Raw genomic sequence first — 24,662 nt, forward strand, 5'->3', positions numbered from 1 at the left:
CCTGCTGGCCGCATAGTTTCTCACTACTTTTGCTGATTCAAAATCATATACATTGCATGCCATCATTAATCAGTTTTTCTGCTTGATCAGATTTTCAATGTTTAAAGTTTAAGGAGTCTACCACTTTAAAAGCTTTTTTATTTTTTTTTAACTTAAGGTTCCTAAGGCAGTTGCTTTTTAAATTTTCTGTAATCATAGAATTCTTTTCCAGTACATCTTTAAACGGATCTCTAAATAAAACAAAACTGCTATGTTTGAGGGGTAAGTGGAGACCCAGAGAGGGCCTTCCCTACCAGCTCCAAGCAAAGCGGCAGGCCAAATTAAGGCTTTATAGGTGAAAAACCAGTGTTAACATATTAGAGTTATATACTTTTTAGAATTGGAAGAGACCTGAGGTATTGTCCTTGCTTTTGTAGGGTAAATGTATCTGTCATGATCCTGCAGTGAACAATAGAGCTGGAGATAGACCAAGTTCTTCTGTTTCCCAGTAGAATCTTATTTCCCACACAATACTGTGATAACAGCGTAAGAAATACTTTTTTCTTGGAACATTAGTATTGGCTAAGAATGATGACAACACTTCAGGTATGAGTAAAAACTTACTGGAGAGGAGATGAGAGGAGCATATCCTATGATTCATGGAGCAATAGCCCAAAGTGAGGATTAGGTGAATGCTTTAGGAGGTAGCTAATAAATGTCAGTCTCTCTTCTCTTGTGCATACTCCATCGCTTATTGCAATTCACTGATTAGGGTTTAAAATGGCATAATGAATTATGCAAAAACTGTTTCTGCAGGAGAGGCTGTCTTGCAGCCTAATGCAGCACAGATGGAAAGATCCTCTTTTAATCATTGTTCTCACAATACTTGGAAGCTTTTTGAGGAATAAGCACTCAGAAGTGGAAGTGAATGGCCTTCAACAGTAAATGAATTCCTTCTGCAGAGAGGAACTGAAATGTATTTGTGATGCAGATGGTTGCCCTATGTTTGAATGCTCATCCTTGTCATTTGAGATTCAAGCTTACAAGCAAAATGTCTCTTGAAATACTTGGGTTTAGATGGTTCCACTGGAGAAATTACTTCTGTCCAGGCTGGCCCAACACATATTATTTTTGAAAATGGTGACAATGAGTGTTTAAATGCCATTTCACTCCAATTAAGAAAACATGCAAATTACCTCTTTCTCTGATTCACAGTTACTACTGAAGAGACTGAATTAGTTACCAGCCCCTTACTTTTATTAGCATAATATTAATGCAAATGATCAGCAAAGGCTTTTTTTAAAAAGAAAGAACCACGGAAAGCAATTAATAACAGTGCTAATTTCCTCGGTTAGGAAGAAAAAACATTTATGATTAGGGTTCTAATTTTGGTGTCTATGCCAAGGACCTCCGACTGGGGCCTAAACAGGTACCTGTTTCTAAAATCAGTGTCAGTTTGGAGCTTTCACTTGTTGAGCAAGAGCTAATCTAAAAAGGGCCCAAAGGAAAAATTTCAGAACAGAGATGATATGCTATTGCCTGTAGGTATCTTCATGATTTGGATGCCAGTAAGAGTGTGGTTGTCTACAGGTTGTCTTTCTAAGATGCTGCTTTTTCAAATATAGGAGGAAAAAGTAAAGGGGTAATATTCATTGGCCAACTCAAGGTACAGTAAAGGACCGATGTAAAACTATTCCCAGCAAAGGAGTTACAGTAAAGAGGACACTGATGAATTCTTTCTTTGCTCAGAGGAAATGGGCTTAAATTAGAGGGAAGTAAAATTGAATCAAACAACAGGAAAACATTGTTGGCTCTAGGGAGAGCTTTATAAAATTAGAATGAGGCATAGGAAGAGGCAGGGATTGTTCTTCTTACCTCCCCTTACTGTGCTACCAACATTTTTCACACTTTCTGGCATCTTGTCCTTGCCTGTATATGTGTAACCGGAAGTGAGCACTGCAACACCTGTCACACTCCTGTAGCACGAAGCCAGCATTGTTCTTGTCGTGCATGACGTGCTTTTTAACCTCCTGCATCAGAATGTAGGCTCAGGGATCAGAGGTGAAGCCCTGTGCTTCTTTGGACTTTGGAAGTCAGCATGTATAATAGCATGCAATTAATGGGGGGGGGGTGTATTTGTTGAATGAATGTATGAAGCACAACTTAGCGATCTGTTTATTATTAACAAGCAAGAGTCCAAATTCTATAGTATCACTCTGCCAAAACATTGAAATGTTGACTTCATTCCAATTCCACTGTTTTTTGGTTTTTTTTTTTTGGTATCTTCTGTATTACTTGAAGTAGAAAATATACATTATGTAGATTAGTTTCATTTTTAAAACATAACTACAGTGATTTTTAAAATAAAACCTAAATACAGAATTCTGTCTACTATCTGTTTCAAAGGAAGACTAATGAATAAATGTAGGCATTGTAGTTCAGTGAATCTTTCTATGCATAAAGCTATTGGATTAAGAAATTAACACATCGATATCAGATTGGTTGGCATATGAAAGTCTGCTTAGAGTTTTATAATATTTGTCTTCTAAAAGCTGTGCATTTTACTTTGTAGAACTGACTTTAGGAAATAACTAAAGTCATTTATGAGGTGGGAAGCTTTCACAGTTGGCCTTTAAACACCTGACTTTGGGGGGAGAAAAAAAGAAAAAGAACAGGAAAAAGTTATGAGTCTTAGATCTTTACCTTAGAGTATGTGTTAACTTAGATCTTTCTGTAGACTTATCCTGGCAAAATAGCAAAGGAAGTTCTATCTTTGATTCAATCATCTAAGCTGGTTTCCATGCTTGTCACACCCACTGCGTAAATACTGACTTCTGTCCTGGTGGGTATGACATGCTCTTAATCCTTTGATCCTCCCCTTTTAGAATGTACTCAGACCATTCTGGTCTCTAGAGGCTCTGATCTCTATTCAGCAGCTCATTAACTAATCTTTTCTGAAGTGATGGCTTTCGGAGATGACAAGTCTTTCTTCCACCTCTCTTTCCCAATAAGCAGGGAACATGGGTACCATGGCCTGGCTGAAATGCCAGGTCCTGGGAAGCTTGGCCAGTGCAGAATTCAGAGCTCAGGAAGATGATCTAGCAAGCAACATTTTGGGGAGAAATAAACATCAATGAACCTGGATTATTTCTTTACAAGGACTAGGCAGAGAGGAGAATCCAGGTGTGGAGCAATGGGAAAAGCAGAGAAAAACCTGAGGGATGGAAATGGAAGACTAGAGGTGGAAGTCCTTGAGTGGGCCATTGATTCAACATCAGGTTTTTATAGAGCGCCAACTGTGGCTAGGGAGAGAACTCTTAAGGGCGAAAACTACTTGCGCACTTCTTAACCTGCTTCAGGTCCCCATACGGAATGGCGTTTTAGCACCATTTGCCATATTGCTGTTGGTTAAGAGGAAATTTTGCTGCCCAAGGTAAAACAAGAGGTAAGCAGTAGGCTAGTGGAAGCCTGGTGATGAGCTGGAGACTGGGTGGAGAGGGGGTAGAGTGTTTCCTAAGAGGACCAGGACAGGAATTAAGCTAAGACAGGTTCATAAACTTCCAATTTGGAGAGGTTAATCCTCCTTGAATTTGATGTGTCTGTGAGTGGCATTTGTCAGAACTGAGTGTGCCCATATTGTGCTGGATAACGTAGTGTAATGCCCAAGAATAGCATTAATTTCATTAGTTATATTTCCTCATTACAATTTTTTTCTCTACCATCTGCATTTCCTCCTCTTACCCCTTGCAGGTTCCCACAATCACCTCTTGTAAAACCCTTTGCCCACCCCTCGTGGTCTCTTTTGTTCTCACAACCATGGGAACCCTGTTCCTGTCCTCCAAACAGAGCTTGGCGGCTTTTACTGAAAACACTTGATTTTTTGTTTTTGTGAGATTTTTTTGTTTTGTTTTTTTCCCTTCAAATGTTAAGGTTAAAGTCCCCACCCCCACCCCAAACAGTGTTTTGTAATTAGAAATTGCCTTTAGTTTCCCATGCTCTTGTTTTATATCTCATGTATCTTTTAGGCTACTTGAACTCACACCTGTCTTGCGTTGGGTCAGCTCAGAGTCTCAAATAGACTAAGAAAAAAGTGGCCTTAGATAATGTCATTTAAAAAAGGAAAAATTGTCTTACGATATTCACATATTCTACCTTGTGACTGGCTGCTGAAGACATTTAGTAGAAAACATTATGGGTGAATTGTGTCAAGGCTTGACTAAATTACTTGATTAGCTGGAAGTTATTTCTCCACCCCCTCTGTCTCCCTAGGAAAGGTGACTTTTAGCAAGCACCTGGCTTATGAAAATATTTCCTGGCTTTCTATACTTATCGGTAGAGCATTAGAATGTTTGCAGGTCATTTGAAGCTACCCGTAAAATTATACTTTGCAGCCTAAAGGAAACTGCTTTCTTTTTTAATTGTCCTACTGTTAGTATTCCCTGGCATTACTTTATAAATATCTTCTGCCTTTTTATTTTCCCACATAAATACAGATATTATTTCACTTGTAACATTTTCTTCCAGTGTTTGTCTGTGGCCTCTCTTTTGCTGGCTGGTGGAAGGTTGGATTTACACCCCTACAACCCCACTGAGATATAAGATGATTTCTCTACCTTATTGCAGTAGATAATCAGAAAGAACCAAGAAGAGTTGAATAATAATGCCCATGCTACTTCTACAATAGTTTCCATGTATTTAGCTCTAGTTATTATCAAAAGGTTTTTTTAAAGTCCAGTTTTGCCTTGTGTCCATATTTTTATTAGCATAGAAAAGTTGATGTTAAGATATATATATATAAAAGTCCTACTAGAGGGCAAGAGATTTGCCATAGGAAATAAGCAAAACTGATATTCAGTACTATTATATTTAGCACTATTCTAACATTAAATTTAAAAATATTGTTAATCATTTTATGTTGTGTGCACAGATATTTGTTAGTGCTTATATCATGGCCGGCATTATGAATCAATAGCAACATTTTTTTTATGAATGAAAGGAATCAGAATATTATGATTTTTAAATCTGTAGTCAGGCAGCACCCAAAATAAAATTCCTGGCTGACATTTAAATACTTTTCCTGGATCTCAGATCTTGAAGTATATTGTTCAGTCTTGTATAAAAGAGAATTTGCATCTTGGTGCAAATTTGTCTCTTTGTGTTAATCCATATTTAAGGCATATTGGTAAATTATAATAATGAGATTCTGAATTAATAAAAATTATGATGAGGGCTTTTGAGTGACAAGTTCACAAATGTGAGGGGAGGTGGAAAGACCTTTGGTCTTCATTAGTGAGTCTTTCTTCTTTTCACCTCTGAAAATGTGTGGAGAATTTGCTAGATTCCTCAGAAGGAAAGCAGGAGCACTGCTTTGAAACCAAAAAGGCAAAAAATTTGATTTGCCAAGAGCAATAGAAATACATGGATAAAAGGTTGACAAAATTTGGGGATGGTAATAACTACCTTTGAAGCCATCAGTTGTGAGGAAGTTGGGCTCCCTCAGAGGAAGAACAGCCTTAATAATGGACCAGAGAGTAGGCCTCAGGCAAGCCCAGGAGGACTGTGAGAAATAGAGCAAGGGGGAGGGAGGGATTCCTTGAAGGGCATTTTAGACTGTTTGTGCTGCTGTAACAAAGTAACCATAAACTGAGCGGCTTATAAACAATGTAAATCTATTTCTCACAGTTCTGGATGCTGGGAAGTCCAAAATGAAGGCGCTGGCAGTTTTGGTGTCTGGTGAGGGTCCACTTTCTCATAGATGGTGCCTTCTTGCTGTGGCCTCACATGTTGGAAGAGGCGAGGCAGCTCTGTGGGGCATCCTTTATAAGGGCACGAATCCCCTCCCCAAAGGCCTCACTCGCTAGTACTATTACTTTGAAAGTTAGGATTTCAACTTACGAATTTTGGAGGGACACAAGCACTCGGACTATAGCAAGGGGCTATGGAGGTAACCTCAATAGTGTTCTCAATCTAGGAAAATGATCGCGTAGGGGCTGAGTTGAGCATGAGTGGATAGCAGTGGCAGTGACAGCCAGAGAGGAAGTGAAATTCTTCCTGGGGAGGGAGCGGTGAGCCACAACAGCTGGGCCTGACATTAGGGACCATGCTAACGCAGAGGTCGTGACCCCAAGACCCGTATTGGAGCGTTGTCTGGTCCACTAGTTCAGTGAGAGTGAAGAACTGGAAAATTCCACTCATAACTGGTATTGGTGTCTTTTATCATCTACCTCACACTCAGGGTTTGAAGGGCTTAGTTGAACAGATATCTCTGATAAGGTACCCAGCATAGAGTAAGGCAGTCAATAAATATTTGTTTGTTTTAGAGATTGAGGTGACAGAATGGAACTGTGGAATGTGTGCCTAATAAACTGTTAGCCAAAGCTTGTTTGTAATTTAATATTAGGTACAATCTGATATGAAATCGGCCCTTCCTTTTGTATGTTTCCCCACCCTTTAGGAAACCTGCTTTTAGAATCAACATCCAAAGTAGAGTCCCAGAGACATAGAAAAATTACCTTGTTAATATTAGGGTTCTCTGATAACTGATTTCTTTACTGCTTGCTTTTCATGTCTCTATCTTATTTCTTTGTAGTTTTGTGCCATTAAATAAAAAACACCTTAGAAATTAAGAGGTGGTTATTTTGGAGGCAGCAATAATTCCATAATTAACGATTGAACAGTTCACAAACATCTGTTACAGCAAGCCTTTTGCTTGAACCCAGGGATGCCAAGATGGAAAAAAAAGCAACATGGATTGTTGCCCCAAGGAATGGTGGAGACACAAGCGTGGGCAGATCATCACAGTACAGGATGTGGTCAGGGCTGTGGGGAGGCTGTAGAAGCGAGGTTATTCCAATCCCCACAGAGAAAGGTACCGAGATACGAAATTGAGTAATGACAGCTGGAAGACAGTTCAAACTGGACAGCCGGCGCTCAGAATGCAAAGTAGCTACTGGTGTTTAATTTCCAGGTGGCTCTACAGCTGGCCAAAGCAAGAGCAAGGTAGGGTCCTGGAGAAAGAACAGCAGGTCCAGGGTGTCACGTGAATACAAGCCATGGAGACAGGTGATTGAATGAAGTGGATATGCCAACTCAGTTTGCTGTGCTTTGACATAAAACCTGAGGATCCTGGAATGTTGGTTCAAAGTTCCACTACAGATACTGTCCTTCTGCTCTTGAAAGATGATCTCGACATTAGGATCACGGGTGGTTCCCTTTTGGCTACTTGTGGAGGCGTGCCTTCAACTGAGGAGGGAGAACTATCTCTTGAGAGAGATGTGGCAAGATCAGAAACAAAGCGGATCTCACTTCTACCCAGAAGCAGAGCTCTAAAACGAGAAAGGCCTACATCTGGTGGCCAGTGATGGCCTCCAGCTGTCGCTTTTATGTTCCCTGTGTCTGGACCTCAGACAGAAGTGAGTTTTGGTAACTTGCCTTGGCTGCCTCCTGTGACCACATTGCTTGCTGTCTTTCCTTCCCTTTTTTCTACCAGACCTGGTGGTGGTTGCTGCCCATGTCTCTATTCTTCTAGTGATGTCAAGGATGTGTAGTGAAAGCAGCAAAAAATAAGAAACAGACAACACATAAATTGGTTTTGTCATCTTCCTGTAAATTGACAAAGCCAAGTTTTCAAAGCTAGGTCTCAACAGTGTCACCCATGGGCCTCTCTGCTCAGTTTTGCTTAGGTCGTGTTGCGTTACTAGAGGATAATCAGTTTGTTTGCTCATTGTTTTTCTGTGTATCAAAATTAGGTGGAAACAAAACAAAAAGTGGGTGGATGCTCTCTGAAAAATTGCAAAGCACTATACAAGATGCAAGGTGTACAGTGAATTGTATTTTTAAAGAAAAAGAAAACTGAAAGAAGTGAATGAATTTTTTCCCCCCAAAATGAAAAGGCAAGATAGGAAAAGAGTAAAAGAAGTAAGTTTATATAAAATGTGCAAATGAATGAGTGCATCCTTAAAACAGTAGCAACTGGGTTGGGTAGAAGAGATTAGGGATACTTCCCATGGGTTCTGATGGCTGCATGGGTGTGGGGTGGGGCTAGGAGGAATTGCTTTCTAATCAACTTCGCACTGCCTTTAGGCATTGTGAAGTGTGCTTTCTTCCTGAATGTCAGAGCCACTTCTAATAATTACTGCTTTCAGCTAAACAATAGTAGGCATTCACTTCCAAAGGGAAAAAAATATGGCTTGGGCCATTCATAGGCTGCAACTCTTCATAGTCATTCAAATTGAGCGTATTCTGATGGACAGGGCCAGTACACAGTATTAATAGCTTTAGCATCTCACCATGGTAGTGATTACAGTACTTCTTTAATATTGTTGCTGAAACGAAAGAGAAAAATCTACACATCAGAAACACATTTTTTCCCCTCCAACATAGAGATTATGTAGATGAGGAAGCAGAGTAAATTTTTAAAACATTTAAAAAATACTAAATTTTGACAAAACAATTTTTTATTTAAAAAAAAAAAAACCAGGTTATGTTTGAAGTCATGCCCTAACATGACACAAAGCATATTTGAGAAAGTGGATTGGAAAAGGTTTCTTAAGCCTTTTCAAAAGGTATGGTTTGATTTTCAAATGTATTTTTTTCTTTGTTAAGTGTAAGGGTCATTAGAAAATGCTAATTATAGACTGGGTCAACAAGATCACTTTTGGCTTGGCTATATGCAATACATATTCAGAAAGATTGAAGCATCTGATGAGAAAAAGCGTAGATTCTATCCTTTTCAGGCAGTCTATTTGGTATAACAAACTGACCACTGAAGAAGAAATGAGAGTGTTAATCTTAGTTCTACCATCACTTTGTGGGACGACTTTGGGGAAGTCTTAACCTTGGAACCTTCTTACTGTCAGGTTTCAGTCTGAAATGTGGGTTCTTGGCATGCTCATGGCCGAAGGATGACCAGACATGCCAAAATTAGGCAAGCACGAGGTGAAGTTTATTGAGGGGGGTGCAAGATAGGTTATAGGGAAGAGCAAGATACAGGTTTACAGAGCATGGTATATACACCAGAGATGACAACCAGACACCTTATCACAGCAGGGTAGGGCAGGGAAAAGGAAGGGCAAAGAGAGAGAGAGAGAGGTTGGCTATGGTCTGTGTCTTATTTTATAGTGCTTGGATAGGGACCTCCATCGTGGTTCAGAGGTCACCATGGAACCACTTTGATTGGACAGTTGGGAGTCACATGAACTGAGTCTCAACCACACATGCAGGTTGTTCTAGGATAACTTCTGGACTCTATGGTACCTATGCTGCTTGGCCTGTGGGCTAGAGAGTCCTCTGTATTCTTTTGCAGCTGGTATGCCAAGTTCTGATTGGCAGATTCGTAGGGTGTTCCCTCCTCCTCCGGGTCTGGAGAATTAGGGTGGGGTGGGACCAAGATGGGGGCAACAGCACCCACTTTCATCCCTAGAAGACCTGGAATCACTATCTACCTGACATCACCTTGTTTAGAAATGACAGGATAGGTTTAAATCTCTAAGGTCCAATACCATTCTAATTCTTACACTTGAATAAATATATGACTTTTTCTAAAATATACTTTGTCATGATGGCTGATAGGTCATGATCTAAGAAACCCCCACTCCCCTTTTTTTTACACATTAAAAACAGAACAAAAACAAAGTAAAAATAAACGTTATTCTTCTATCTTGTACTGTATATCACAATCCAGTCACTTCTTGTCCTGCATTAAAATCAAGGTAGGATAAGGAACATGAAAGAAAGCGTAGCATTTTATGAAAGGATCTTGTAAGAAAATAAACAGGTTGTAGGATCAGAGGACTTTAGGAAAGCAGACTTTGGCCCACAAAAATGCTTCTGAAGGGTCAAAAGACTAACTGGATATAAAGCATCACAGTGGGACCCTTGACAGGGTAGGGAACAAAAAGAAGGAAGCAGACTAGAGAAACACCCTATTTACAAATAAATCTGCCTTGAGGGGGTGTTAGGAAGAGGGCAGGGATGCCAAAGGAGCATTAAGGGAAATACACACGTCCAAATACGCTGGCCAAAAGGGGAAGCCTAGAGAGAACTTCTGCCCCTTATTCATGATAGACACAAGTAAATGATTAAAGGTACTGGCAAGGCAGGGGTTTTTAGGTGATGTTTTTATTCTTTGTCATTATATATAAATTAAATATGGATATGTCATTGGAATAGGTCCCAGTTTTTATGAAAGGCTGCAAAATGAAAATAAACAGAGAAGTAGGTCAAGAGTCACTAGGAAAGCATGTCTGTTTCTTTCAGTAGTGCTTTCTGAAGCATTGTCCCTGGAATTGAAAAGTGCATTTTCAGATCCATTAGGTATTGTGATTGAGAAATCGTAGAGCAGCAGTTTTCAAAGTCAGGTCTGGGAACACCTGAGGGTCTCAAGACCCTTTCGGGTTCCAGGAGATCAAAACTGTTTTCATAATAACACTGAGATGTTTTTCACACTCATTCTCTCATGAGAATACAGTGGAGTTTCCCGGAGACTACATAAACTGCAGTACTGTAAAAGATTGAATGCAGAAGCAGATGCAGGAAGCCAGATGTCTTCCATTAAGCTGGATATTAAAGGCAGTTTCAAAAGTTTAAAACAATGTTACTCATCTCACTATTTTTTTTCTAATTTAGAAAATAGCTTTTTTCTTTAAAGTGTTATTTAGGTTAAAATGTTTATTTTTCTGATTAAATGAATAGTAGTTAAAATATTTTTTGATTGTAATAGCTAATATTGTAAATATCAATAGATATCACCTATATAAGCAAAATCTCTTTGGTTTGTGTAGAGGGTGACCTTGAAATATTTTAAATTATGTAAAGGAGTCCTGAGGCCAAAGAGGTTGAGAGCTGTCCTGGAGGATAAATGATTCTTCTGGACCTAATTAAACTATGGGAGGGGCAGCTATATAGTTAGCAGTACAATACATGTGTCACCAAAGCTACTTGCTGCAGTGCCCTTTTCTTTGTTACTAATACCTATGAGGCACTTCAGTAGGAATACTCACCACAAAGCAAGCAAGCAAAGTTACTGTTATTCTTCCCATTTTACAGATAGGAAAAGTGAGGAGTAGAGAAGTTAGTGACTTCCAAAGATAGTTTAGTAGAGCTGGCATCATTTGGCACTTATGACTCCCAGTTCCATGTGTTTCCGTTCCATTTCGCTGACTTTGCTGACTGCGTTGATACTAGAACGTATCGTCAGTCAGCTTGCAATCTTGTAGTTCTGCGGTCTCCAACCCCTGGCCTATGGACTGGTACCTGTGTGGCCTGTTAGGAACTGGAACCAGGCCACTCAGCGGGAGTGAATGGTGGGTGAGCTAGGGAAGCTTCATCTGTATTCACCACAGCGGCTCCCCATCACTCACGTCACTGCACAAGCTCCGCCTCCTGTCAGATCAGCAGCAGCATTAGATTCTCATAGGAGCATGAACCCTGCTGCAAACTGCACTTGTGAGGGATCTAGGTTGTGTGCTCCTATGAGAATCTAATGCCTGGTGATCTGAGGTGGAGCTGAGGCGGCGATACTAGCACTGGGGAGCGTCTGCAAATACAGATCATCATTAGCAGAGAAGTTGACTGCACAATAAATGTAACTCGCTTGAACCGCCCTGAAACCATCCTCCTCCCCACCCCTGCTCCTGGTCTATGGAAAAATTTTCTTCCATGAAACTGGTCCCTGGTGCCAGAAAGATTGGGTACTGCTGTTCTAGTTGACCTCAGTATAATGAATGGCAACCCCCACCTCCTCGTGAAGAACAAAATGTGTCAGACAAGTTTAATATTCTCTATGACAAAATAAATAACAGGCATTCCTATACCCTCAGTGATATCAATACCTTTGAAATTCACTGACCAGGTGGAAAAAGTATCACAGAAAAATGGGATAGCATATACTAAGGGAAAATACAAAAAAACAAAGCCCTAATTTTTATAAATACAGCATGGAAGACCTGCTAGCAAAGATGAAAAAGAAGAAATATTCCGGGAAAGCCCATAAGGGTCTGTAAAGTGAGTATTTGCTAGTGATAGTGTCCATGAAGAAAAGGCAAAATGGTAATACTCTGGTGTGTTGGAAAGAGCAATCACTTCCAAGCCTCCGTACAGCAAGCTAGGAAGTGATTCTTCATAGAGCAACACAGGCAACTTCTTTTAGAGGACAGTATCTAGTTCTGTGATGATAGTTGTAAAAGGTGAGAAATATGGGAGTTTCAAAGCGTGGCCATGGGATGGTTTAGTTAACAGGGGTCCTCAAACTTTTTAAACAGGGGGCCAGTTCACTGTCCCTCAGACCATTGGTGAGTGTGCACTGTGGGCCCGGGACCAGTCAGCTGCTAAGCAGGACAGGCAGCGGCAGCAAAAACACACAGCGGGCCAGTAAATGTGCTAGGCGACGGGCCGTAGTTTGTGGACACCTGGTTAGTACATTGGATTCTGGAAGGAGAATGAGCAGGAAAGAACTTGGGACAATCACTTGCTAGTAAGTCAGGTGGTGGTCATTGGCTGCCTGTGGTATAAACTGTGTGTTTCTTTGATTTCAGTACCACATGTCAATTGCGATCTTTTGGAAATATGAAATATTTCTGCTCTGTACTTCATTACATCTAGCGGATGTTGCTTTATGTTTTGGAACCTAACTTGCAGAATGAACATGATATCATATAACATATTCCTAAACACATAAAAGAGGAAACTGGTTATAATAACTTGCCTCTTACCAAAACAGTTTTAAGAAGGTCCATACTTTTAGCCATTGACTGTCTGAAGTACAAAAGGAAAGTATATTCTAAGAAGAAAAAAAAGTGACACAGCAAGCATGTTTATTGTTACTAAAAGAATATTCACTTACATTTTTAGAGAAAATAAAAAATACATGACAGGCTGACAAAGGAGAATGGTCTGTCACTGAATAGTTGCCTTCTTACTCCTCATCCCCTAATATTTAAAAATGAAAATGTTTTCATGTTTTCTTATAATATTTACTGATTCCCCCCCCCCATACCCCCAAGAAAAAGAAGCAAGAAAATTCCTCCTTTCCATGACTCAGTATTTTCAGGTTATCACAGACATATTCAGCTTCTGAATCTTATTAAAGTCAAAATATTGAGTCAATTCATCAGCACTAAGCTATTAGATTTTTGCTTTATGCATCTTTTGAAAGCAGGGCTTGATATAGAAGGTATATTTATGTAACAATGGTGTTACTCAGTGCCCTTGCATTTTTCTGCACATGCTATCTTAATGGAAATTTACTGGGAAATTCTTGCCAGAATAAACACATTCCTTCAGGACTGAAAAGCTTAACACACTTCTAGTTCAACTGTACCTCTTTCCCGTGAGCAGATAAACCAAATTATTTGGCATTAGTCATTATCCTTCACATAATTCACAGTACTTATTGTTGCTCCATGGGGGCTAAGAGTTGTGGGAGACAGGAATGCGGTGGCCCATATTACACTATAATGAGAGAGAAAAGCAAGGATAGGACATGTCTATATATGACATGAAATAAACAAAAAAATGAGTCTGGCAGATATCTGTAAATTAGCTTTAGCTATTCTAGTAAGACAGGATTAAGAAATATGAACCATATAGATAAGTTGAGCTGCTGATCCCAGAAATTTAAAAATACATGTTTTTCATTTTTAAGAGAGGGATAACTTGCTTATGAATGTAAATGCTTATAATGTAAATGCTTATAATGTAAATTAACATTTACATTTTAATTTGAGAATCAGGAGTGAAAATGCTACAATAAAAACACCGGCTATGTCATGACCACTGGGACCAGACAGGGGACCAGGATGGGATGCAAAGATGTAAACAGGATGATTGGGGCCACGGAGGGAGGAAGTGCCCCTTGAATTAAGGGATGGAGAAGGCAAACAATGAATAATGGAGACTTGAGGAAAGAGGTTCACAAACATGTCTTGGCCTTAGTCCTAACACCCACTCATCACCACCCCAAGGTTGCTACTGTAGGGATTGTTTATTAGTCATGCAACCAGCAATAATAAAGTACATAATCAAAGCAGAGAGAACTATCTTTAAAGGAATAGAACTGGCTGATTAGCATATTACAACTAAGTACTCAATTATACTACATTTATTAGCAGCAATAGACAATTAAGTTCTTTGACTTTTTCTAACAAACTAGTTGGAATTAAACAGCTCAGAGTTTAGTGACCTTCTCCTTTATGTAGTATTAAAATCCTACTATTTTATTTTTTTATTTTTTTCCATCATATGTCCAAGACTTATAATCCTACTATTTTAAATAATTATGGGAAAGGCCAGTTTAAATGTGAGAATGTTTGCACACTATTAAGGAACTTTATTGTATTTTTTATTTTCAATATTTTATAGTAAATAAAACCAATATAGCAAACAAAGTATTACTTCCTAGAAGTCCTTCATGGAAGATAAAAGAATAAGTTGAAATTAGAATATCAAAACACTTATTCAGAGCTACTACCCACACCCAAATTGTATATAAAGGAAAGTCACCATAGCTGAAAATTTTCCTCTTTTAAGTAATTAGGCATGGTTTTTCTCTATCTGTAAATAACAAAACAAGAGTTTAATATTTCTATTATATATCGGTTTTTATTATAAGCTTCTTAATTCAATCTTAGAAGTAGATGAGGTGTGAATTATAATAAAAAAATATAGTTTATTTGAAGTGATAAAAATACTCTCATTTGTTCAATTTATACTTTTCATTATGGATAATATTTGAGAGATAAGTGTTTGGGGTAATCCAGGCTATTCAGAATTGCCAATAATTGAGTTTTTGCCATATTTTAAAATTATGAATATATAAGTCATGGATACTTTATAAGTAAAGATTAGAGATTGTTTTCTACAGTAGAGTATAGCACCAAACTTAGTAAATCATTCCTCTATATTTCAGTTCCAAAAATAAAATGGAAATTCAAATACTACTTTATTCATTGGTTTTAGGTATTTGCTATATTAGAGTGGACTAAGTTTAGTTTATGAATAGAAATGATCAATAGAAAATAGTACATAAAGTTCATTCACAATTAATAGTCTGTAATCAAGATTAAAACTGTTGCTTTCTAAAAAATTTTCAGGTTTAAATGAGTCCTAAAGTAATTCAAGTGTAGTGTAAATGGAAAAATAATTTACCATGTTTCTATTTGTTCTTCACTGTACTTTTATGTAGAACGTGAAACTATTCATTCTACATGCATATTATAATCAGTAGCACCCTAAGGTAAAGAGTTTCAAAATATGTCTTTGGTTTTATTAAGGAGAACTTAAGAAGTTTACAAATTCTCCAGCTCAGTGCTATGGTATTTTAGAAATTGTACTACCTTCTTGTGTACTAAAGTAAACCATGTCTTCTTTTGAATTTGTAGTCGCAGATATGGCCAATACACAATGAACCAGGAATGCACCACCAAAGTTACGGAGAAGCCTCCATTTAATCGATCCATTTCCCAGGATTCTTTGGATGAACTAACTATGGAGGACTACTGGACAGAGATAGAAAACATCAAGAAATCCAGTGAAAACAGGCAAGAAGATCAAGAGGTGGTTGTTGTCAAAGAGCCTGATGGTAATAACTAAATAAACTTTTGTTATTTTTATATGTATTTATGAGAAATGAATGCATGGAGAGGAGGAGAACAAAATTGACGATGGGACAATCAAAAAAAGATATTGCTAGTTGCCTTTCGACTTGAAAATTACTTGTTTGTGGCAGATTTATGGATACAGCTGGCACATATAAGAGGCATGAATAAATTCACTTAGTTGTAGATATGGCTGGAATGTTGTTGGCTAAGCTCATTGTATCATCGACTCTTAGGGTTAGACTAAATCTTTGAAATCATCATGAATCCCCCTAAATTCCTTCTGTAATGTGTTAGCCACACAATCATTTGGTCTCAACTAAGTGCAGATGGTGATGGACAGCACACTACTTTGCAGTGATACTGTTTTCCCAGTGGTCAGTCAGCTTGAGTTGTTTTCATTGTTATTTTATTGATTTACAATCTACTGTCCTTTAACTTTGATGCACTTGCTGTAGTTTTGCCTTTAGGAAGAATAGAGCAAGTCTCTTCTAGAATTTACATGATATCCTTTCAAATATTTGAGGATAGTTATCTTGTTCTTAGACAAGTCCTTTTTAAATTGAAAATTCACATAAACTAGTAATCCTTGTGGGTGATTTTCAGATGTATTATGATCTCAGTGATTTTATCATTCAAAGTATAGTACTCCAGATTCAATGCAGTGAATGCTGCGTGTTTTGCCAACTGATCTCAGAATATAGATTTGGGGAGTGGAAGATGGCATTAGCATTTTTAGCTTCCATATTTGCTTCTTTCTGGTATTTAGTCCATAATTTCTGTCAAATCTCTTTCCAGCCATATTTCCTATACTCTCCACTTACTAGATATTCTGGAAGAAATATATAAAACTTTACTTTAAAAAAATTTTTTTTATACTCTTTCTTTTAATCTCTTAGATTCAAGCAGTCACCAAGTTTTGATGCCCATTCTGGAATCTGTTATATTAGCTTTCTTTCTATGCCTTGTGTCATCTGTAAATTTGTAAGTATGTTTGGTGTTCTAAGTTGATATATAAATGGCAAAAGTGAGAGCCATCATCAGTGTCTTGTCATCTACTAATGGAGACCTCCTTTTCAATGGAATAACTTTTTAACTAAATGACTTAGGATTAAGTAGCAAAATCTATATAAATAGATTTCTTTGCAACATTTCTTGAAAAAAAAGCTACCAATAATAATTTAGAAAGAAAAACTAGAGATTTTTCTTAATTTATTTCATTTCTTAGATTAAAGGTAAAAGAAAATTATAATCAACTTATTCTTTGGTTTCTCATAAATTTTTCTCTCATTCTTTGACAAATATGTTACCAGTAAAGTCAAGCTTATTTGTGATAATTAATAACTTCTCTCAACCTTTCTCTCCAAATGTTTCAAGGTAGAAGCAGCTTATCAGTAGTGTGCTGAATAAGAGGAGAATATGCTAGAGAAAGCAGCATTTAAGCCTGTGTGTTATTAACAGTCTGATAATTCTCCAAAGTTAAATTAGATTTATAATTATTGTGCACAAGTGATCGTCAAGAAGATTGGGAAAATTCCACCTGCCCGTGCCTTTTCTTAGACTTTAAATTGTTTTGAGTTTTCTCTCTACTTTTCAATCGAACAAGTCACTATATATACCGTGTTTCCCTGAAAATAAGACAGGGTCTTATATTTATTCTTCCTCAAGAAGACAGCCTAGGGCTTATTTTCAGGGAATGTGTTATTTTCCTCTCAAAGCCTCAGCTTGCAGCACGCACAGGATGGCCGGGACCTGACGGGGAGCCGACCTTGTTGGTGGGGCTGCACGTACCTTTCCGGTCACCTCTGGGATAGTAGCTGTCACGATGGGGCAGATGAGAAGGGCTGGTCGTCGTCTTTACTGCTCCTTGATGAAATGCATGGGTTGTGCAGATAGGCGGCGTAACCACGCCCATCACTAGGTCTTATTTTCAGGGAAACATGGTAGTAATCTTGTTTATTTTCCTTGTCTTGGCAGTATTAGCTTTATTCTGGCTATTTGGTTTTTTGCTTCTATACTGAGTTTCCAGCTTAACATTAATAATAATAATAATGTCTGGCTGACTTTTTATGTTAAGAAACAGTTTTTGTTGCCTGTCATGTGGAGTGCGTAGCACTGGATCATGTTTTTTGAAGCTAAAATTAATAATACTTGATTTCTGCCCTCAGGAGTTTCTGTAGTATGGAAGGTTAGGCAGGTCAGTCTTTGCTATGCCATGTGATACAGGCTATCCTAGTGCTTCAGAAAGCTCTTCCCATATGTTGGGTAATGACATAGCTGGGACAGTTGTCCTTTAGTTTACATATGAGAAAATGGAGTTGGCTTGAGGCTAAGTGACTTGTCCAAAGAGCTGTAGCTATCAAGGTGCCAAAACGGGCTCTGGATCCAGGTCTTTTGTGTCCTAAATCATTGCCTTTACATTTCCCTCTATAAACATGGTGCTTGGAGTGAATCTATTCCAGTTATCCTTCTGTTTTACTATGATTTTCATTATATCTTATACAATATTTACATGAATGTTTATTTCCTGTTCTCAGTATTTTGATTTGGTTCAGCTATTTAATTATATTCCTGATAAACTCTTTCTCTTTTTTTTTTGCTGAAGGTAGTGTGTGTTTTTTTTTTTTTTAATTTGTAAAAAATAACAATCTGATGTGCTGATTTGGGGGATTAGAAAAATTAATTTGCAGTTGATTAGTTCCCCATGTTCAGATGTTCTATGTCTTTGCTACACTTCCTGTCAGCTACAGTGAACAGAGAAAACAAGGCTTTCAATAAATTAGTGCTGGACTCCGAGGTAGAGCTGAATTTAAGCCAAGAAATGGGGCTTTAATGTATATCCCCAGCACTGACTTCCTTGTGTAACTTGATGGAAGTAAGTTATCTTTTCATTGCTTGCTCGTCTCTGCAAAGGGGAACAGTACCATCCTCTGACTTAATCTGCAGGGAAGTTATAGAGGTTAATTACATGTGAAGCCATTTAAAAATTTTAATTGAGTATATATGAAATCGATCTAAAATTTGATATCATTGTGGCTGGGAGTGTATGGCAGTCTTCCAAGTTTCAGATAATGATTCTTAGCACTGTGCTTTGGTTATAATAGAAGAGGTTCAGCAAGAGTTTTTAACAGTTTAAGAAATGTCAAATTTCTTATAATTTGTGATTTAAATACCATTTTTCTCTACTGTTTTAGAAGGAGAAATGGAAGAAGAGTGGCTTAAAGAGGCTGGTTTGTCGAATCTCTTCGGAGAATCTGCTGGTGATTCCCAAGAAAGCATGGTGTTTTTATCAACACTGACCCGGACCCAGGCAGCAGCTGTTCAGAAACGAGTAGAGACAGTCTCTCAGACCTTGAGGAAAAAAAACAAACAACACCAGATTCCTGACGTCAGAGACATATTTGCTCAACAGACAGAGTCAAAAGACAAAGTAGGTTTTCTTTTTTGATGTTAAGGCAAAGGAATAATTGCTTAGAATAAACTGGACCAACCCAGTTTCATGCAAATCATTAAAACCTTAATGAGCACCTATTACATGCCAGGCACCAAATCTTGGTGTTGGCAGTGAACAAGAGGAACTTGATCTCTGCTCTTCTGGAAGTTATACTGATGGGGCAGAAAATTAAGCAACTTAAAATTCAGTGTGATAATCCTTATGTTAGAGGAAGAAGGTGTCCTTGGAGCATTAGAAGTGACTCTAACACCATTAGGGGTGACAGGAACAGCTTCCCAAACAAGTTGTCAGTTACAGAAAAGTAGGAGGTAGGGTGTTCTTCCTTATCTATTAATGCTTAGGAATATTTGATTTTTCCTAGATTCATCTGGGGATGGATGGAAGTAGAGTGTGAGGGAGCTAATTGCAGCTGAATTACACAGTAGGAACCCTGAGACACAAAATAATTTCCTCTTTGTGTCTAGCGCTTAGTGTGGTGACTAGAACATAGATGATTGGGTAAATATTTGTCCAGATGATTAATTTATTAGCAGAAGCTGTTGGAGTCATCTGGTAGAGACTGTGGGACTGCCAAAGGAAAAGATACTGGGAAAGCATGGTTAAAGTGCTAGACCTGTATGGCTTAGGTCATTTCATTGCTACTTGAAAAAGTCAGTTGGTGGATTACTTATTACTCATCCATAAGGACATAAGGAGCTTGTGCAGAATGTAAATTACCATTCTTTCTTTCATCAAGAAAGTCTTGCTACCAAAAAAAAAAAAGTCAGCTGACTTAAATGGTGTTCTTGGGATCAAAGTTGATTTATATACTGACTGTGGCCTGGAAGACCCAGTGGTAGGGTTGGAATGGGAGTAAACAAAGGCACTCTGGAACAATGATTACAATGATAATAATAATAATAATAACAATTGCAGCCCCATTACTGAACAATCCCCATGCTAACTGCTTTACATGCTTTATCTGACTTAATCCTTGCAGCTGTCCTGTGGGTGAGGTATTACTATCACCATTCTGTGGCTGAGGCTCATAGACTTTAAGTAACTTGCTCAATGTCCCGTACACAGTAAACCCAAATTTGTCTGAAGTACATGCCTTTAACCACTCTGTGCCCTACTATATTTGCATTTTCATACATAGTTCTCATATTAAGCTTTCTGAATATCAGATTCAATTTACGCTATAAATAAGGGGTAACAAACATTTTATAATGCTTTATTTTAAAAAATGTAATGGAAGGGCTTATATTTAAGGTATCTTCCTGTCATGTAGAGTGTGGTTTTCTTTTCTTTTTTTTTCCCCCCTCACTCTTCATAGACATTTTCTTCTTCCAAGACAGCCTTTCTAGCTGCAGATTGTTATTCTATTTGCATGACCAGTTGTGGATCGAGTCCAGTCCATTTTACAGGAGTTTGGGGGTCACTAGATTGATCCAGGCATTTGCTTAAGTGAAAAGCTTGCTTACCCACCAGGGGTCATTTGGAACATCCACTAGTGTTGGACTAGGTTTCCAGCCATAGACAAATGAATGGGTAGGAAATACAGTATTGTGGCATTTTCTTCCTAATTAAAGAACCCTCCCTAAGGGAGTGAAAAGGGGGAGAGGGCAGAAAGCTGAGCTTAAGCAAAATATGTGTCTATTGTGAGATTCCTGCCAGTTTCCAACAGGATGTTGCTATTTGCTGCTAGAAGCAACATTTTTCAGCAAATTTCTGGCAAAGTCTAAACCACATGGTTTGAGTCCAATTGGTGGATTGTATCATCTGATGGAGTCATTAAGAGATAAATAGCACAAGTAAATTAAAATAATGTTAATGTGCTTGCCCTGCATGTCTTTAATTGGAACACTGCCAACCCCTTAGAATTTCACTTTGCATCCTGCATCTCTCAGGCAAAGTTGGGCCAGCCATCTTCACTTGCAGTTCTTCTGTTTTCGAGTAAGTGCATATTCAGTCAGCTCTTCCATTTTAAATGCTTCCTCATGAAGCCCTTGCTGACACTAGGAAATATAATACAGAAATGAATACCATCTGCCCTGCCATCTTCAATTGCTAAGGAAAACAATTCCGACCACATGCTCCAAAATATGTGTTCTTTTGTAAGATTAGAATCACTTACCATGATCACTGTGTCATGGAGGGCAAGCCCTCAGCAGGCTTGTGGGCAGAGTGAAGGGTGGGAGAATGGTACCGCTCTGTCCTGCAGGGAATTAAAGTGGGGCCGGGCACCGACCTACTACCTATGTGATTTGGTAGTCACTGAACACTGTCCTGGGTTCTGCCGCTCTAAGTCATACACTAACGGCCTAGATGTGCCTGCCCTAGTGTCTTCTCAGACTCTTCTTAGACTGCAGGGGGAGGGGGAGTCCTTCTTGGATAATAGTTGGAGATGAAACGTGTGGTGAGACTACAAAGGCCACTTTCTGTCTACAGAGATGAAATCCGATAGGATGATTATTTTAAAAATAATTCCTTCAAATAGTCCTCTTTGTGTGATTGATCCAGACTCCCTTCCTGCTTCTTGAATTTTTCTCCAAAGGCTCACCCGGAAAGGAGGAAGTTCTGTGTGGCCACACTTGCCATGGTTTGCAATGTCTATAACCCTTGGAGGGGTACTTTCTTAAGGTGTCACTGCCCCAACTCCTTGAAAACAGGGGTTCCCTTGAACGGTTTAGCTCTTATTGCCAGTTTGGTAATTTAGTTTTAATTTATCTCACATTTATTACTTGTGTTTGTTTTTTTTTTTTTAGTTTGAAGAATTTCTATATTATTACTGACACATCAGCTTGTGATTTTGTTTTATAACAATGCTATTGAGATATCATTCCCAGATCATACAATTCACCAGTTTAAAAGTGTGCAGTTCAGTGGTTTTTAAAAGTATATTCATCGGCGTACAACCATCACTACTGTCAGTTTTAGCGCATTTTCATCATCCCCAGAAGAAAGCCTGTACCCATTAGCAGTCTCTCCTCATGTTCCCTTCCCTCCTCGTAGGCAACCACTAGTCTACTGTGTGTCTCTGTGGTTTGCCTGTTCTGGACGTTTCCTATAAATGGCATCATAGGATGTGTGGCTCTTTGTGACTGGTTCCTTTCACTTAGCATACTGTTTTCAAGGTTTATTCATGTCACAGCATGTATCAGCATTTCATTTCTTTTTATAGCCAAATAATAATTGCTTTGTATGGATAGACCACATTTTGCTTATCCACTTATTAGATAACAGATATTACTAATTTTTTAACATGTTTGTCTTTTCCCCTCAACTAAATAGTGGCATTCTTTTTTTTTTTTTTTTTTTTTTTTGAGACAGAGTGTCACTCTGTTGCCCTAGCTTGAGTACAGTGGTGTTGTCATAGCTCAGCGCAACCTCAAACTCCTGGGCTCAAGCTGTCGTCTTGCCTCAGCCTTCTGGGTAGCTGATAGCTGGGACTATCGGCGCGAGCCAGCACACCTGGCTAAGTTTTCTACTTTTTACAGAGATGGATTCTCACTCTTCCTCAGGCTGGTCTCGAACTCCTGGCCTCAAGCAATTCTTTCACATTGGCCTCCCAGAGCGCTAGGATTACAAGCATGAGCCACTGTGCCTGGACTTAATAGTGGCATTCTTGATGGCAGGGACACTCGTGACTATTTTTCATATTCCCTCCAGGCTTAGTATTACGTCTTACCGGTTCTGGGTAATCAAATATTTGTTGGCTGATTGCTTGTTGATTATAACCATAGTGCTTTTTTTCCACTGTGATTGTTATAATTCTGAGTACATTTCTTGTACTCTAAAGATTAGTAACGGAATTATTTACAATACCATTTTCTCTGGTTGTGAGTGGAGATGACTAAATGGCCTGTTTTCTATGTTTAGGCTCCAGATGGCCCTGAATCGCAATCAGTCAGTACAAATGAAAACAAATACCAAGGAAGAGATGGTATGTTGAACCTGTTCTTTTGTTTTTTTCCCCCTCCTTTAATTAGTATAACAAACAGATACAACCTTTTAAACCATTCACCTTCAATTCTTGTAAGCAAATTCTATTAAAATGCTAATGTAAGGTCCCAAGTGGATAATTACATGAGGTTGAATATATAGTTGGCCCTTGATTTTTTTTTTTTTAATGTGCATTCCTACCTGATCAACATCCATATACGTATCTTGCTGAACACTTATTATGTGCTAGGTACTATGAGAAGTTTACCTGGTTTAAGTACACTTAGGAACTCTGTGTAGTAGGTACTGTTCTTAACCCATTTTACAGATGAGAGAACTGAGGTTTAGAGATGTGAAGTCACTTTCCAAGACCTTACATCTAGTCATTGGAGCCAGTGAATTGGGAGCCTTGTTCTCAAATCACCACTTCCTAATTCATAAGTGGATTAACTTGTAGAAATTTTAGAAAAATTTGAAAGAATAGTTGTTTTGGCAATTGATTATAATTCTCTTTTTCATACTTTTCTAATATATGTTTCAGAAATGAATTAGAAATTCAAAGCATGGATGTAAATAAATACTAAGTCTTTATTAGTACTTACCAAGACAGAATTTATAGCTATTTCATTTGTTTACAAAAGGGAAAAAATATTCTAAATTAAGATCATAGATTAAAGCTTGAGACTTTAGTCCTTAATTGTGATTTAACAAATTCTAATGAAGGTGATCTGTGTTTATATTCGTTTTTTTTTTTTGGTTTGAGACAGAGTCTCACTCTCTTGCCTGGGCTCGAGGGCCATGGGATCAGTCTAGCTCACAGCAACCTCAAACTCCTAGGCTCAAGCAATCCTTCTGCCTCAGCCTCCCAAGTAGCTGGGACTACAGCCATGCGCCACCATGCCCGGCTCATTTTTTCTCTATATATTTTTAATTGTCCAGCTAATTTCTTTCTATTTTTAGTAGAGATGGGGTCTCACTCTTGCTCAGGCTGGTCTTGAACTCCTGACTTTGAGTGATCCACCCGCGTGGGCCTCCCAGAGTGCTAGGATTACAGGCATGAGCCACCACGCCTGGCCAGTGTGTTTATATTCTTAAGATTTAGCAACGGGGGTGTTCGTGCCCTTAAAGGTATTGCATTTGGTTTGGACGTAGTGAGGAGAGGAGTATCAAACTGACATTGGGAAGTGTTCCCAACCTTCATACGTTAGGCCGAGATTATATGGGACATTTTGGAGTCTTGGAGCATCCATAGCTCTAATTTTCCTTCCATACTTTTCTCAGAACTTCTTCCCTGCACTTCTACCTACCTTAAAAAAATATATATACACACACACACACACGTGTACATATGTGTGTATGCATGTGCATGTACACATACATATATATATTAATATCTACAAAAGCATTTGCTTCTTACTATTCTGTGGAGGTTTCTTTAGTTACACGTGTTATATCAGAATGAAATTACTGGGTTTTCCTCCCATCAGTGTACCAGCTAACACTGAAGTGGCAAGCAAGCTGGCAGAGCTGGGTCATCAGGAGAGACAGATGAATTCTTTGTGCCAATGTCAATATGCTTGGGGTTTTGGGGGAAGAGTGACTGGCAGTTGTTTTATGGATACTGAGGAAAACATCGTCCTTTTTTGGTGTTTTCCTCCCTTGCCAGAGATGGTGATGTAGGCTATATCAACACAAGCTCTGGAAGACAAGTT

The 24,662-nt window shown here is 38.5% G+C and overlaps 1 protein-coding gene across 12 annotated transcripts in view; it reads left to right on the forward strand.

The window, feature by feature from the left end:
- The window catches only part of ARHGAP18 (Rho GTPase activating protein 18), a 130,499-nt gene that overhangs the window by 57,504 nt on the left and 48,333 nt on the right, over positions 1-24,662 (forward strand). For 11 of the 12 annotated variants that reach the window (XM_012736579.3, XM_076002966.1, XM_076002967.1 and 8 more), the window contains 3 exons: positions 15,357-15,556; positions 18,767-19,002; positions 22,888-22,951. In XM_012736579.3, the coding sequence (XP_012592033.2) occupies positions 15,379-15,556; positions 18,767-19,002; positions 22,888-22,951 (478 nt within the window). In that variant the 5' untranslated portion in view covers positions 15,357-15,378. Of the gene's footprint in view, positions 1-171; positions 526-15,356; positions 15,557-18,766; positions 19,003-22,887; positions 22,952-24,662 lie in introns of those variants that run through there. The other variant, XM_076002973.1, reaches the window with a different exon arrangement.

Source organism: Microcebus murinus, chromosome 5, assembly GCF_040939455.1.
Source record: "Microcebus murinus isolate Inina chromosome 5, M.murinus_Inina_mat1.0, whole genome shotgun sequence".
NCBI lineage: Eukaryota > Metazoa > Chordata > Mammalia > Primates > Cheirogaleidae > Microcebus > Microcebus murinus.